This window comes from Callithrix jacchus, chromosome 22 (assembly GCF_049354715.1).
Source record: "Callithrix jacchus isolate 240 chromosome 22, calJac240_pri, whole genome shotgun sequence".
Classification (NCBI taxonomy): domain Eukaryota; kingdom Metazoa; phylum Chordata; class Mammalia; order Primates; family Cebidae; genus Callithrix; species Callithrix jacchus.
In genome coordinates, this window is record NC_133523.1 from 40,601,558 (window position 1) to 40,617,639 (window position 16,082).

Here is a 16,082-nt window from a genome sequence, read left to right on the forward strand (position 1 = left end):
CTTGGCTCCTCCCATCCTGTCTCAGTTTCCGGGCCTGCCCCCCTCCCTCCACCCGACACAGACTCCTTTGGCTCAGACATGGAAGAGCCTCCTCCAAGTTGGCTCTAAAGCTGTGTCCAGTCAGTGCAGCCCAGTGGGCGCCTCAGAATCATAGTTCTGATCCCAACTTGACCGCAAGGTTGTTAAGTTAGAGATAGTCACACAAATGGACTGCAAGAAGAGGACGGAGCCCATCTTGCCACAGGAGAGAAGGGGTCAGCCCAGTCAGGTAGCAGGTCTGAGATGAGACCTGAAAGATGGGCTATTCTCCAGCTGGATAGGGGAAGAAAGGGCATTCCAGTTGGAGGGAATGGCCTGTATGGAAGACCTGAGGCAAGAGGAGCCCAGACACTGAGGAACCAAAGGAAATCGAGCAAGGCTGGGTGACAGTCCCAAGCAGCATGGGGCCCAGCTGGACAAGAGAGGAAGGCAGGGGCGGGCCCTGCAGTGGCTGAACCTCTCAGTGCTTGGGGAGAGGGGTGCCATTCACTGCTGTGGTCTCACAGGCAGCCAAAACATGCCAAGTTTGGATCTGCAGTGGTGAGAAAGGCACAGTCCTGTCCCACAAGGCGGGCATGGGGCTCTTGGCTAGAAGATTTTAAACCAAAGCCCAAAACAATTGCAAACCACACAAGGCAGAGTATTAACCACTGTGCGGTCACAGCCAAATTACAAACCACAGAAAGCTCAACTTCCTCATGACAAGTGGGAATGTAAAGAAGACCTCCTTGCCAGGCGCGGTGGTTCACGCTGTAATCCCAGCACTTTGGGAGGCAGAGGAGGGTGGATCACAAGGTCAAGAGATCGAGACCATCCTGGTCAACATGGTGAAACCCCGTCTCTACTAAAAATACAAAAAATTAGCTGGGCATGGTGGTGCGTGCCTGTAATCCCAGCTACTCAGGAGGCTGAAGCAGGAGAATTGCCTGAACCCAGGAGGCGGAGGTTGCGGTGAGCCGAGATCGTACCATTGCACTCCAGCCTGGGTAATAAGAGTGAAACTCCGTCTCAAAAAAAAAAAAAAAGACCTCCTTAACTGGGCTGGAATCCTTAACCGGGAGTAACACATGCCTGTAATCCCCGTACTTGGGAGGCTGAGGCAGGAGGATTGCTTGATCCCAAGAGTTTGAGACCAGCCTGGGCAACACAGCAAGATTCTCCCAGTCCAGTGGGGCTGTAGTGGAGGGATAGGTTGGAATTCTCAGCGGCTTTTCGTATTCTCCCTTGGGGTAATGGGGAATGAGAGATTCCCCATTGTCTTTAACTTAAAGCATGCTCTTTAACTTGCGAGCTTCTCACACAACCATAGGTGCTGGGCAAGGGTGGAGCAGAGACAGAAGTCAGTGAAATAAAAAGAGGTCCTTCCACTCATCTCCACTTGGCCTTGGAGGGCAGGAGAAGCCTGGCCCAACCCAATGTTGGGAGTAGCAGGCCATTTTCCAGAGCTCCAACTTCTGTCCCCGCTTTTCCTGCCACCTGATTGTGGCTCAGCATTTGGTGGTACAGTGGAGACGGTAGAGTGTAGTGGACAGGAACTTGGGGTCTGGGCACAACCACCTGCCTTAGTATTCTGGTGCTCAGAAAGTGAGCATCCACCGCCATTGGCTGGGTGCTTCCTGCTTCGATGAGCTGATGGATGCAGAGCTTCGAAGCTTCCTGCTTCACGGCTGCCTTCAAAGTTCTGCATCCATGAGCTCATCAAAGCCATAGAGCAACCACTTGGGCTGGATGCTATTAGTTCCCATCTTGCTGACCGAGGCCCAGAGGAGTGAAGTCAACTACTGCAAGGTTACAAAGTAGAAAGTGACACAGCCGGAATCTGAATCAGATCTGACCCTGAGGAGTCCAAGCACCCAACAGCTGGGCTTTAGGGTAAATGGTAGTTTAAAAACAGACCGATTTCAGGCCTAGGCGGGTGGATCACGAGGTCAAGAGATCGAGACCATCCTGGCCAAAATGGTGAAACCCTGTCTCTACTAAAAGTACAAAACTTAGCCGGGCATTTGGCATGTGCCTGTAGTCCCGGCTACTTGGGAGGCTGAGGTGGAAGAATCGCTTGAACCCGGGAGGCAGAGGTTGTAGTGAGCCGAGATTGTGCCACTGCGCTCCAGCCTGGCAACAGAGCAAGACTCCATCTCAAAAAAAAACAAAAAACAAAGCAGATGGATTTCAGGAAGGCGAGAGTCAGTAGGGAGGCCAGGCTGAGGTTGGCATCACAGCGGTGGGGTCTGAAATGGGAGCTGCCCCCTTAGCAGTCAGGGTGCCTGGGGAAAACTCTGGTCTGTAGTTGAGTCAAAGATGGGCTGTGGTGTCCACAGAACTGAGCTCAAATCCGAGTTTGAGACTCATTCGCTAGAGAGTCTTCGTGTTCACTAAGTCTCAAGGGGCCACCTCTGCCACATCAAAAACCTTGGAGCAGCAATTTCACTTCCCTCGGCCTCCGTTTACAAGTCTGCAAAATGGCAAAGGATAATAATCTGTTAAGGAAGATGATACAAATCGCCACTAACTTGGGTTGTGCCAAACTTTTTTTTTTAGACAGAGTCTCACTCCGTTGCCCAGGTGGGAGTACAATGGCGCTATCTTGGCTCACGACAACCTCTGCCTCCCAGGTTCAAGCAATTCTCTTGCCTCAACCTCCCTAGTCGCTGGCATTACAGGGGTATACACCATGCCTGGCAAATGTTTGTATTTTTAGTAGAGACAGGGTTTCTCCATATTGGCCTGGCTGGTCTCAAACTCCTGACCGCAGGTGATTCACCTGCATTGGCCTCCCAAAGTGCTGGGATTATAGGTGTGAGCCTTTTTTTTTTTTTTTTTTTTAAGATAGAGCCCAGGCTGGAGTGCAGTGGTGTGATCTCAGCTCACTGCAACCTCCCCCTCCCAAGGTCAAGCAATTCTCCTGCCTCAGCCTACCCAATAGCTGAAAGTACAGGAGCCCGCCACCACACCCGGCTAATTTTTGTGTTTTTATTTAATTTGATGTATTTATTTATTTTTGAGACAGAGTCTTGCTCTGTCACCCAGGATGGAGTGCAATGGCGTGATCTCGGCTCACTGCAACCTCCGTCTCCCAGGTTCAAGCGATTCTTTTGCCTCAACCTCCCGAGTAGCTGGGATTACAGGCACCTGCCACCATGCCCGGCTAATTTTTGTATTTTTAGTAGAGACGAGGTTTCATCGTGTTGCCCAGGCTGGTCTCGATTTCTTGACCTCATGATCTGCCCACCTCAGCCTTTCAAAGTGTTGGGATTACAGGTAAGAGCCACTGAGCCCAGCCCATGCCCAGATAGTTTCTTTTGTATTTTAGTAGAGATGGGGTTTCACCATGTTGAACAGGGTGGTCTCAAACTTCTGAGCTCAGGCAATCTGCCTGCCTTGGCCTCCCAAAGTGCTAGGATTATAGGCGGGAGCCACCAAGCCCAGCCGTGCCAAACTACCATCATCTCACCTAGTTCACACCCAGGTTGGATGGACTCATACTAAAACGTAGCACCTGCTCAAGCTACACCTGCCCCGGGCATGCCGACAGGAGTCACTGGAGAAATCTGGCAGTAGAGGAGTGGAGGCTGGGCAGGTGAAGCCTCTTGCATCACACCACACTTCTTTGAAGCAGCTGGGCTGGATCTCAGAGCCCAGTGCACTCGAATCGAAACCCCCAAGCCATCTCCTACTGCATCCCGGTACCCATGCTTCTCAGCTGCCTATCAGTAGTTTCCTCCTTGGGCCCTATGTTTTTGAAAGACTTTTACTCCCAGACCAGCTATATTATTCAATAATCATGACTTCTCTTTCCCATTTTTTATTAATCAAAAACACATAGACCGCACTCAGCTTCTAATGGCCCCTGGGCAAGCGCTGAGGGGAGTCGGCTCCAGCCCAAAGTAGAGAAATGTCTGGACCGGGAGTCATTTCCAGTTCAGCCTGGCAGGTCGACTACACCAGCTCAAAGCCTGGCCTAAGGAAGTGACTAGACAAGGGGACACACCAGAGACGCCCAACCAGGGCCCTCTGAGGACTCTCAGGGTCCCCTGACTTCCCAATGGGTGGCTCTGGGGCCACTTCTGAGTGTCACTCCCAGTGTGACCAGCAGGTGGGGCAATGACCACAGAAGACCCTGAAGAGCTGCAACTCCCAGGCCCAGCCCATGGCAGGAGGGTGTGTGCACGTGTTTAAGTCCCATCTGTGGGTCAGGCCGGGAGCTAGGGAGATGGGAATGAATAAAAAAAATTAAATCATAAATGAATCAAGTCCCCTGGAGTCCCCAGTTCCCACACATCACTTCCTGAGCCCCACCCCAGACTAGGGCATGTGCCTGGAGCAGTCACCCTGTGTCTGCTGGTTTTAGCTAACTGCAGATCAAAAAACTTCAAAACAGTCCAGGTGCGGTGGCTCAACCTGTAATCCCAGCACTTTGGGAGGCCAAGGTGGGTGGATCATGAGGTCAGGAGCTCGAGACCATCCTGGCATGGTGAAACCTCATCTCTATTAAAATATAAGCAGGTGGGTATGGTGGTGTGTGCCTGTAGTCCCAGCTACTCAGGAGGCTGAGGCAAGAGAACTGCTTGAACCTCGGAGATGGAGGTTGCAGTGAGCCAAGATTGTGCCACTGCACTCTAGCCTGGGCAACAGAGAGAGACTCCATCTCAAAAAATAATAATAATAAATAAATAAAATGATACAGATTTTAAAATACTGCGGTATAATAACTACAGAGCATTTGCATTGAATTGGGTGTTATAGGTAATCTAGAAATTAGTTAAGGTATAAAGGAGGACGTATGTAGGTTATAAGCAAATACAACACCGCTGTATATAAGGAATTTCAGCATCCACAGATTTTGGTATCCCAGGAGGGTCCTGAAACCAGTCCCCCAAAGATACTAAGGGATGACTGTCCATGTTTTCACAGGTCTTTGCACTGTGCCCCCTTAGTACAGCTTGCAATTTGGTATTTCAGCTGCTTACTAAAACATTTTTTTTTAGACAGGGTCTCACTCTATCACCCAGGTTGGAGTGCAATGGCATGATTATAACTCACTGTAGCGCCAACCTCACAGACCCAAGAAATCCTCCCACCTCAACCTCCCAAGTCGATGGGACTAGAGCTGCGCACCACCACACCCAGCTAATTTTTTGATTTTCTGTAGAGAAGAGGTTTCACCATATCGCTCAGACTGCTCTTGAACTCCTAGGTTCAAGCAATCTACCCGCCTCGGCCTCCCAAAATGGGATTACAGGCATGAGCCACTGCGCCCAACCTTTGTAACACATTTTGATGTGATTATTCAATCACCCAAGTGGATCATGACTGAGGTAGGGCCAAGGCTACGTCGTCACCACTACATTTCCAGTGGGCACGAGGCAGCCTCGGGTCCAGACCAGAGCAGGCTCAAGGGAAAGTATGTTGGGTTAACAAATACACAGGAGGCGGAAGAAGGGAGGCTCTGGAGGCTCGAGTCGGAGATGTAAGCGCGACAGAAACGCTTCTCTTTTTCTTTTTTTGAGACAGAGTCTCGCTCTGTGGCCCAGGCTGGAGTGCAGTGGCGCAATCTCGCCTCACTGCAACCTCTGCCTCCCGGGTTCAAGCGATTCTCCTGCCTCAGCCTCCTAAATAGCTGGGATTACAGGCGCATGCCACTATGCCCAGCTAATTTTTCTTTTTTTTGAGACAGAGTCTTACTCTGTCACCAGGCTGGAGTGCAATGGTACGATCTTGGCTCACTGCAACCTCCGCCTCCCAGGTTCAAGCGGTTCTCCTGCCTCAGCCTCCTGAGTTGCTGGGACTATAGGCGTGCGACACCATGCTTGGCTAATTTTTTTATTTTTAGTAGAGATGTTGGTCAGGCTTTCACCATGTTGGTCGGGCTGGTCTTGAACTCCTGACCTTGTAATCCACCCACCTCAGACTCCCAAAATGCTGAGATTACAGGCGTGAGCCACTGCGCCTGGCCAGAAACACTTCTCTCAACTTGGCTCACTTTCTTCTAAAACTCAGGTCCCTGCTCAGCCATCCCCTCCTCCTAGAAGCCCTCCTGCCTAAACACCCTTCCACCCTGCTTCCTGCCCACTCAGGACAGGGCTGTCTCCCCCACTGAACTATGGTCAGGTCCATCTCTGTCACTGCCATATCTCCCAACATCGTGGGGACAAGCCCTGACATACAACAGGCCCTCAAGAAGACCCTGCAGAGCGGGTGAGCAGACACAGGTCCATGGGAGGCTAGGCCAATGCCATCGTGGACCGGAAAAAGTGCTGAGGGCCAGTCAAGAGAGGAGTGGTTGCATCTTCAAGGAAGAAAAGCGTAAAAAAGAATTTGAAGGGTAAGGGTGTTTTCGACAGAGGGAAAAGGAAAGAACAGTTCCAGGAAGAGTGAGTTCAATAAGCAAAGATGTGGGGGCCCGAACTGTCATGGCTTCTCTGGGGAAACTGCAATCATCTGATGTGGCCTCAGTCAAGGCCTGCAGGGGAGTGGGAACAAGGGGGCTGGCCTGGCACCTCCAGGGGTGCCTGAGCCCTGGGAACTTTGCAAGGCTGGCAGTGACTGCCAGATGGAGCTCTCTGGACAGGACCCAGGCAGCTGGCAGAGAGGATGAACTTGGGCAGTCAGGGGCCAGGATCCCAGCTAGGAGGTATTTCCAAATCACCCCCGAGGGGCAAGGGGTGGATAGGGGCATTGTCTGAAAACCCCTGGCCTGTTAGCATAGATGCCCAGGTCAGAGGTAGGGTGAGGGGAGGGGTCTGAAATAAACAGTGCAATGTCAGGCCTGGGGCCAAGAGCCTGTAGAACCCCAGCTTCTGCACTGCATTCTCACTTCCCCTTAATCCTCATTGAAAAAATGGGAACGAGAGCAGCACCTACCCAGGCAAGGATGCTGTGGTTCCAACGCTTGGCTCTGCCTTGCTACCCAGAGAGCCCTCAGAGGTCAGATGGGCAGAAATGACCCACCTTCGGAGTGACACAGAGAAAGGAGGTGAGCACCCTTCAGTGCTCTTCTCCAGAACCCCCATCCCTTCCTCACCATCTTCTGTTGGGGGTCGGAGGGTTGGCCAAGGTCTGGCCAGGCTTGGTGACAAAGGCAGGTCCCAATCTGATGTCTGTTAACCTGTTGTGTTGTGCTTTTAACAAGTGGACTTTTTTTTTTTTTTTTTTAAGACAGAGTCTTGCTCTTTGCCCAGATTGGAGTGATCATCTCAGCTCACTGCAACCTCTGCCTCCCAGGTTCAAGCCATTCTCGTGCCTCAGCCTCCTGAGTAGCTCAGACTACAAATGTGCACTACCACACACCAGGCTAGTTTTTATATTTTTAGTAGAGATGGGATTTCACCATATTGGCCAGGCTGGTCTCAAACACCTGACCTCACCTCAGGTGATCCACCCACCTCAGCCTTCCAAAGTGCTGGGATTACAGGCATGAGTCACCGTGCCCAGCCGACTTTTTTTAATTATTAAATTCAACAAATATAATAATTACTCTGTAAGACTGCTATAAAAGTTTCTAAATACTTACGTCCCTTTTTTTATTCCAGTACCTTTTTTCTTTTCTTTTCTTTTCTTTTTTTTTTTTGAGATGGGGCCTCACTGTGTTGCCCAGGCTGGAGTACAGGGGTGTGATCACCACTTTGCAGGCTCCAGTGATTCTCCCACCTCAGCCTTGTGAGTGGCTGGGACTACAGGCATACACCACCACACCCAGCTATTTTTTTGTGTGTTTGTGTGTTTGTTTTTGAGACAGAGTCTTACTCTGTCACCCAGGCTGGAGTGTGCAATGGCGCTATCTCAGCTCACTGCAACCTCCGCCTCCTGGTTCAAGCAATTCTCATGCCTCAGCCTCCCGAATAGCCAGGATTACAGACGCCCACCACCATGCCTGGCTAATTTTTGTATTATTAGTAGGGATAGAGGGTTTCACCACGTTAGCCAGGCTGGTCTCAAACAGCTGAACTCAGTTAATCCATCTACCTCAGCCTCCCAAAGTGTTGGGATTACAGGTATGAGCCACCACGCCCAGCTGGCACCTGGCTAATTTTTTTTTAATGATTATTTGTAGAAATGGGGTTTCCATATGTTGCCCTGGCTGGTCTTGAACTCTTGGGCTCACAGGATCCTCCCACCTTAGCTTCCCAAAATGCTGATATTACTGGTTGGAACCATCTCGATCTGCCTACTTATTATTTTTTAAAATTGCAGTAAGATACACGTAACATAAAAGTTGCCATTTTCACCATTCAAAGTTGCAATTCAGTGACTTTTAGTGCACTCGTACTGTTGAGCAACCCTCACTACTATCTAATTCCAGAACATTTTCATCACCCCCAAGGGAAATCCCAAGCTCATTCATCTGTCACCTTAACCTGTTTTTAACCTCCCAGACAACCCTTATTCTGCTTTATGGTGCTTTGAAACTTGGTTACTGAGGGGATTAAAAAAAAAAAGTCAAAACACCCGGAAGGTGCTTTGTTTTAAATTGTATCTGCCCAAATAACAATAGCCACAGCTACAGCAATGGCAATCATAGTGACATTTCTTCTGGGCTTTATTCCAAGGCCGGAGCTCAATTGCTTTTCAGAGGGAATTGCTTAATCTTCAAAGCCGCCCATAAGCTAAATACTAGATTATGATCATAAGGAAACCAAGGTGCCCCGGAGTGGATAGACGGGCCTGCTCCACGCCCACACCTGCTCCCTGTGTGAGCTGGGGCAGGTGGATTACCATCCCTGGACCTGGACTCCAACCTCCAGAGAAAGGACTTATAACTGGGCTCAGGGGCTTATGCCTGTAATCCAAACACTTTGAGAGGCTGACGTGGGAGGATCACTTGAGGTCAGGAGTTTGAGACCAGCCTGGACAACATGGCGAAACCCCACCTCTACTAAAAATACAAAAAATTAGTCAGGTGTGGTGGCGCATGCCTGTAATCCCCGCTACTCGGGGAGGCTGAGGCAGGTGAATCACTTGAACTGAGGAGGCAGAGGTTGCAGTGAGCCAAGATGGTACCACTGTACTCCAGCCTGGGTGACAGAGCGAGATTCTGTCTCAGAAAAAAAAAAAGATTTATAATAGGCTGCCCTGTGGATGGAGTGAGAGGAAGCACCACCCACCTCTAGAAGAGTTGGCTGCTGTCGTTCTCTTGGGAGGCTCAGGCCTCACCTACCACGCCCCTCCCCAAGTGTGGATTTTTTTTGTTTTAACACAGGGGCGAGAAAGAAAGGGGAACTGGGGCAGGCAGTGCAGTAAGGCTGGGTGGGGGGAGTTCCCATTCACCCTCCCCGACCTTAAACGCCTACTCACTTCCTTCCATGCCAGTCAGCTCACTCCTGAGCACCCTCCATCCTGGGCCTCTGGGAGGGCACGGAGTGGTCATGAGAAGGGGGTAGGGATGGGAGGCTGGAAATCACCCCAGCAGGGCCCAGGGCGGGGCAGAGGCTTGTCTGTGTCCTCAACACCAGGCAGTCAGTGCTGCTGAATTTTGGGGGGTTTTGAAGGTTTTTTTCTTTTTTGTTTTTGAGACAGAGTGTCACTCTGTCACCCAGTGGCATGATCTCAACTCACTGCAGCCTCAACCTCCCAGGCTCAGGCGATCCTCTTTTCTCAACCTTCCCAGGAGCTGGGACTGCAGGTACGCAGCACCACGCCCAGGTAATTTTTAAATTTTTTCGTAGAGACAACGTCTCGATCTATTGCCCAGGCTGGTCTCAAACTCCTGAGCTCAAGTGATCCTCTCACCTGAGCCTCCCAAAGTGCTGGGATTACAGGCATGTGCTATGGCACATGTATCTGTTGAATGTACCTGTTGAATGACTGAATAAACAAAATCTTTGTGAGGGCTCCAAGGACATATAACATGAGGTCAGGCTCTGTAAGGAGGCGTTTATTAATTCAGGACCATGGCGACAGGTGCAGGACTCAGGTCTGCCTTCTGCGGACAGTCCTGGAATCCGAAGCTCCCAGCCTTCATCTGCCAGCTTCTCTGTCTATCTCCCCGCCACCTGCACCCCCACAGTTCCCGTCTCACAGCCCATCAAGCTAGATGGAATGTCTCAGGCCCTTTTGGTACCAAGCACATGACCTGTGTTGTCACTCACGATGCCACAGCCTCCCCTTCCCCTCACTGCCCCTTTGGGGTGCCAGGGCTCCCAAGTCTGATGGGGGACCAGCAGCAAGGGAAGGCAGGGAGTTTTTCTGAGAACCCTGGCTCTTGTGGAGCAGAGAGGGGCTGGCTGTTGGAGTAGCTTGGGAGGGGGAGGGCCATCCCCTGGGGACTTGAGGTGGGCAGCTGGGCCCCCTAAGTGGATGTAGATGGGAGCCAGTACCCAGAGCGGAGCAGACCTGAGTGTACAGAAGCCTCTGGGAACTTCTCCGCCTTCTAAATATTTACACAGTGAGATGGATGGGGAATCCGGGACCCAGAGCAGTTGGGCCAGGCCACTGGCTATTTTGAGAGAACCATTCTTTCTTTGCTCCAGGATAAACGTTTCCTCTGTCCCTCACTCTCCTCCCAGAGCCAGCAGAGACCACCCTGCAGCAGGAGAAACAGCAGCCGATCAGCCCCAGAGTTTGGGGGCCAAAGTTCCAGCATCCACAGCTATCAGCCATGTCCCTGATTTTCTGGCTCCTGTCCCTCAAAGACAGGGCAGAGATCACAGGATCGGCTCGAGATGTCAGCAGAGGGAGCAGGCGACACTGGCCTCTGCTTTGGACAATGTTCCCACAGTACTACTGCCGCCGCCAGACTGCTGTGCCAGAGGCAAGGGTGCCACCTGCCCCTCGCCCCAGGCTGACAAAGGCACCCAGCTCCCCTCCTTTACCCCAGGAGCAGAGGGTGCCCTTGGGTCCCTCCTCCCTGAGGAGAGCTGGGAAAGGGGTGTCTGCGAGTCATCATGGGCAGGCCCAAGGCACAGACAGCAGATCCAGAGCTTGAGTCGCTGGAAGACTGCCTTGCGGAAAAGGATGAAAACCCAGGGGTCCAGGATGGGGTTGAAGGCGTAGAAACGGAAGGCGAGGAGGTCCCCCATCTCGCTGCTGCTGTCAGGGGCGACGGCCTGGGTGAAGCACCGGATCTGAGGGCAGGGTGAGGGTGTCAAGGAGCACCTAGGAACCCTCTGTCTCCCCACCCGGCCTCCCTCCTCCCACGTGCTTACTGGCAGGGATGAGGGAGGGGTGGCATGCAGAGAGGAAGGAAATAAGATAAGATGAAAACTCAGTAACAAACACATCCGGGGAACACAGGGAGAGAAAGCCCCAGGAAATTGCCAGAGATGCCTAACGGGTGAGGGAGGGAGGCTGGGAGGAGACTCAGACGACATGGATTTTTAAGTATAACATTCCTGGACTCCCCTGAAACTGCCGCAGAGCTGTGGTGATGCTTGTGTATATCTGTCCACAGCATCTGAGTCTCTGAGTCAAGGTAACCCCCCAAAAAGATGTAAGGACCCCCAAAAAAGATGTAAGGACCCCCCAATCCAGCCTGGGCTCTTGCATTTTACAGAAAGAGAAACTGGGGCTCAGAAGAAAGGTGGCATGACCAGATGTCACAGACATTGAGTGTGTAATGGGGTCTGTGCCGCTCCCTTTGGAAGGGACAGGATAGGAGTCCCCCCAGGAAACCAAGGTGCGGAGGCAAGGGTGGGGCCTTCGCTAAGGCAGAGGGGAGCCAGGTGGGTGGGAGATCAGGCTCTGCACTTGAAGGACCCAGAATCAAGACCCAGGTCCATGTGACTCTGAGCAAGACACACTGCCCCTCATCTGTAAAAGTAAGGACAGGAGAGAGCGTTCTCTCGGTTTCCTGCCAAATGCTGTAGAATGGGTGTCTGTGGTCATTCTGAAGATTATCTTGGAAAGTATTTGTAAGCCACTAAGCACAGGCAGGCATCCAGAAGCGCTCAGTGAGGGTGATCTCGTCATTACAGCGGTAGGGGAAGGATGGGGGATGCTTTTCGCTTATGGGGGGCTCCAGATGCCTAAGCTGGGAGATAAGGTGTCAGAAGAAGTCAGATGCAGAAAGACTTCTCCAGAAAGCCAGGAGCTGTCTGACAGGACCAAGCCTCTGTCTGAGCTGTGTTTGTTTTCTTTGTTTTCGTTTTGAGTCAGGGTCTCACTCTGCCAACTAGGCTGAAATGCAGTGGTGTAACTCACTGCAGCCTCAACTTCCCAGGCCAGAGCAGTCCTCCCACCTGAGCCTCCCAAGTAGCTGAGACCACAGGCCATCATGCCAGGCTTATTTTTAAATGTTTGCTAGAGATGGGGTTTCACCGTGTTGCCCAGACTGGTCTCAAACCTCTGGGCTCAAGTGATCCTCCTGCCTCACCTTTCTTTTCTCTCTCTTTTTTTTTTTTTGAGATGGAGTCTGACTCTGTCACCCAGGTAGTGGTACTCTCTCGGCCCACTGTAACCTCCGCGTTTGGGGTTCAAGCAATTCTCCTGCTTCAGCCTCCCAGTAGCTGGGACTACAGGCATGCGCCACGACGTCTAGCTTTTTAAATTTTTTTGGTATTTTTAGTAGAGACGGGGTTTCATCATGTTGGACACACTGTTCAGGAACTCCTGACCTCAGGAGATGATCCGCCTGCCTCGGCCTCCCAAAGTGCTGGGATTACAGGCGTGAGCCACTACAGGCTTGTCAAGTCTGACTTCTTTTGAGCCTCAGCCTCCCCATCCGTGCCACGGGCACAACCCCCACATTGCTGCCCTCCTCCTCTCCCCACTCCCCCCAGCTCGGGAGGCGACTCACGGTGAGAGGCAGGGAGCACACGGCCATGACCACCGTCATGAGGGCCAGCAGGATCAGGTGGTCCACCTCGTCCTCTCCGGTGTGGGGGCGCTGACCCAGCGAGCCCTGGTGGCGCCTCTGCTGGCGGTACATGCGGCAGAGGCTGAGGGTGACTGAGCCGTTGCAGAGGAAGATGGCCGCCACCAGCAGCGCCACGAGGCCGGCGTAGGCGAGCGAGAAGGCGGCGCCGCCCGGCTGCGCCCAGCGCATGCGCAGGAAGCACCAGCTGCCCGGGCAGTACTGCTGGTGCTGGCCCAGGCCCAGCAGGGGCAGCGCGCAGAAGAGGACGCAGAAGGCGTAGATGGCGGGCAGCGCCAGGCGGGCGCAGCGGGGCCCGTCCAGCTGCGTGTAGAGGTAAGGGTGGCTCAGCGCCAGGCAACGCTCCACCGCCATGGCGAAGAGGATGAGCATGGACGCCAGGCCGAAGAAGGTCATGGCGAAGGCGAAGGCGTCGCACAGCGCGGGGCCTCCCCCGGCCAGGCCCAGCAGGGAGCTGTTGCGCGCGTAGGCCACGAACACGGCCGGGCTCAGGAAGCTGGTGCCTAGCAGGTCAGTGGCCGCCAGCCCGGTGACTAGCACCGCGAAGGCCGAGGGGCGCGCCGGTCGCCTCGCGCTCAGGATGCCCAGGGCCAGCCCGTTGCCCACCACGCCGGCCACGAACATCAGGGTGCTGGTGGCCGGCCCCACCGAGCCCCGCACGTAGGTGAGGTTCCTGCACGAATCTGCCATCCCAGGTCTGGGCTGGAGGGTTCCCAAGGTGGGAGGTGGGGGGTCAGAGGGAGCCAGGTCTACCCCCATCACCCAGCCCACTCAGATGTCCCTGCTGGCCCGTCCTTATGGCAGCGGGAGCCTCCCAGCCAACCCCCGGTTCTCGTGTGTGTGCCTGTGTGGTCCTCTCCCCTCTAGCTTCTCCGGTGTCTCTGTGTGTGTGTGTCTCTCCCCAACCCGCCTATTTCTTTCTTTCTTTTAAAAATTTTTTTTGGAACAGGGTCTCTCTCTGTCGTCCAGGCTGGAGTGCAATGGCATGATCTCGATTCACTGCAATCTCCGACTCCTGGGTTCAAGCCATTCTCCTGCCTCAGGCTCGGGAGTAGATGAGATTACAGGCGCCAGCCACCACGCCCAGCTAATTTTTGTATTTTTGGTAGAGATGGGGTTCCACCATGTTGGTCAGGCTGGTCTCGAACTCCTGACCTCAGGTGATCCATCCACCTCAGCTTCCCAAAAAGTGCTGAGATTACAGGCATGAACCACTGCGCCTGGCATCCCCCACCTCCTATTTCTTTCCTTCTCTACCTCTGTCTGTCTCTGCCATTAAAGAGACAGAGAGCATCAGGATCACCAGTTTTTTCCTTCTCCATCTCTTGTCTCTTGCTGTTATCTCCCTATCTCTGTCCCCTCCTTTGTCCTTGTCCTCCCGGCACCTTTCTCCCTCTAACCCCACACCCTCTGCCCGCTCCTGCTCTCCGCTGCTGCCTCCCCAGCCCCTCCTCACCGCACCTCTCCAGTCTCGCCCCGGCTGTCTTGTCCCTCGTGCACGTCTGTCCCTTCACTCTCTTTGCTCCGCGTGTCTCTCGCTGTTGTGTCAGTCTGTGTGTCAGCTTCTCCGTCTCTCCTCCCTCCCTCTTTCCCTCCCTTCCTCCCACCCTCCTCAGCTTGCCTGCTCACCCCAGCTTTTTCATTTCCTCTCTCTGCCCCGCCCTCCTTCACTGTTCTCCAGGGGCCCCCCTGGCACTCTCCCCACTCCCTGTCCGTCTGCTCGACCCAGGACGTACATCTCCTGTCGCTGCCTCCACCCTCCTTCCCACATCCTCTCTTGGTTCCCATCACTGAGCCACCTGCCACCTCTCCACACACAGGTCTCCTCCCTCCCCCAGTGTCTCCCTCACTGGCCTGGGTGAGGAATTCCTGAGTCACCATCACTCAGGCTTGGAGCCTCCTGGGGTAGTAGGGGGCCACTAGGAGGGACCCAAAGGGCATGGTTGATCAGGCTTCAATGGGGTGGCCTTGGCCTGGCCTGTCTCAGGGTGGCCTCTGGGATCTATTCTGGGCTCCAGGCCCCGGGGCTTAGGACATTGCCCGGGGGTTGAGAAATGACCAGGAAATTCCTCCCTGATGTAGTATTTTCCAGACACCACCGAGAGTTCTGGTCCCTGGACACAATTCACTCCTTCCAGAAAGCTGAAGAAGGAAGTTTGGCCAGAGAAAGGCATGCCAGTCCCTCGAGCCTGTCCCTGGGCACCCAGGTCGCCTTGCAGATACCCAAGAAGGAAGCATGAAGGGGCAAATTTGGTGTCCAGATGTCAGGGACAGGCTTGGGTGATTCCCATGGCACATAATGAAAGGGTAGCACTGGGCCACCCTCTACTCACCCCTAGGCCCCAGGCTAAGCTCTGGTGACCTTGGCCTTCAAGAATCCTATTTGGACCACAGGAAGCTGTCTACAGCTCCAACATTGCTGCCATGTCTCTCCCACCCTCCCCAAACACAGCCAGGCCACTGCAGTTGTAGCCTGGGGCCAGTGCGACAGGTCACGTGTTTCCGCTGCCTGCACAGTGTTCACGGGTCTCCTGTCCCATGGAGTTTGTGGCTTCCAGGCAGCCTCTGAGCCCAAAAGGGTCAGATAAAACCTTGAAGACCCTCCCTGAGCTGAGCCGTTTGTCAGGGAGGCAGTTTTGAATCCATTCAACTTGGCTTCCTGTTTCCATCTGGCCGTCTTTTTGCTTGCTGTGTGATGTTCCCAGGCAAGGAGAGGGAGCTGACAGATTTCAGCCTCCTCCTCTGTGCATGGGGTATAGTACCGGCCTCACAGGGCTGGTGGCCAGCCTTGGGTCTGCAGCGCATCCCACGTTAATCTTTGTTTTTTCTTTTTTGGTTTTTTTGACAGTCTGCTGGAGTGCAGTGGCATAATCTTGGTTAACCGTAACCTCCACCTCCCAGGTTAAAGTAGTTCTCCTGGCTGAGCCTCCCGAGCAGCTGGGACTACAGGCATGCGCCCCGATGTCTAGCTAATTTTTGTATTTTTATTAGAGACGGGTTTTCACTATGTTGGCCAGGATGGTCTCGATCTCTTAATCTCTTGATCCGCCCACCTCGGCCTCCCAAAGTGCTGGGATTACAGGCGTGAGCCACCACACCCAGCCCAAAGTTGATCTTTGTAACAAGGAGAGAGTCTGTGCAGATGTCTTGTGTTCAAGGCCGGGAGGGACGAGTCCAACCCAAGGACTGGACTGTGGGCAGCTGCAGTCTTGCCATCTCTGTCCCCTGCTGTGTG

At 53.3% G+C, this 16,082-nt stretch overlaps 1 protein-coding gene across 3 annotated transcripts; it reads right to left on the bottom strand.

The window, feature by feature from the left end:
* Positions 1-9,895: 9,895 nt before the first annotated feature.
* PTGIR (prostaglandin I2 receptor) lies at positions 9,896-14,407 on the bottom strand. 3 transcript variants are annotated; one of them, XM_035284944.3, is made up of 3 exons: positions 14,309-14,407; positions 12,770-13,549; positions 9,896-11,099 (listed from the first exon to the last, which is right to left on the bottom strand). In XM_035284944.3, exons 2-3 carry the CDS (start codon positions 13,535-13,537, stop codon positions 10,701-10,703), a joined length of 1,167 nt encoding a protein of 388 aa, XP_035140835.1. In that variant the 5' UTR covers positions 13,538-13,549; positions 14,309-14,407; the 3' UTR covers positions 9,896-10,700. The 3 variants fall into 3 exon arrangements, with proteins under 3 accessions (XP_035140835.1, XP_035140834.1, XP_035140833.1); XM_035284943.3 differs by lacking the exon at positions 14,309-14,407 and having other exon boundaries at positions 9,896-10,558; positions 10,848-11,099; positions 12,770-14,248; XM_035284942.3 differs by lacking the exon at positions 14,309-14,407 and having other exon boundaries at positions 12,770-14,248.
* Positions 14,408-16,082: the final 1,675 nt, after the last annotated feature.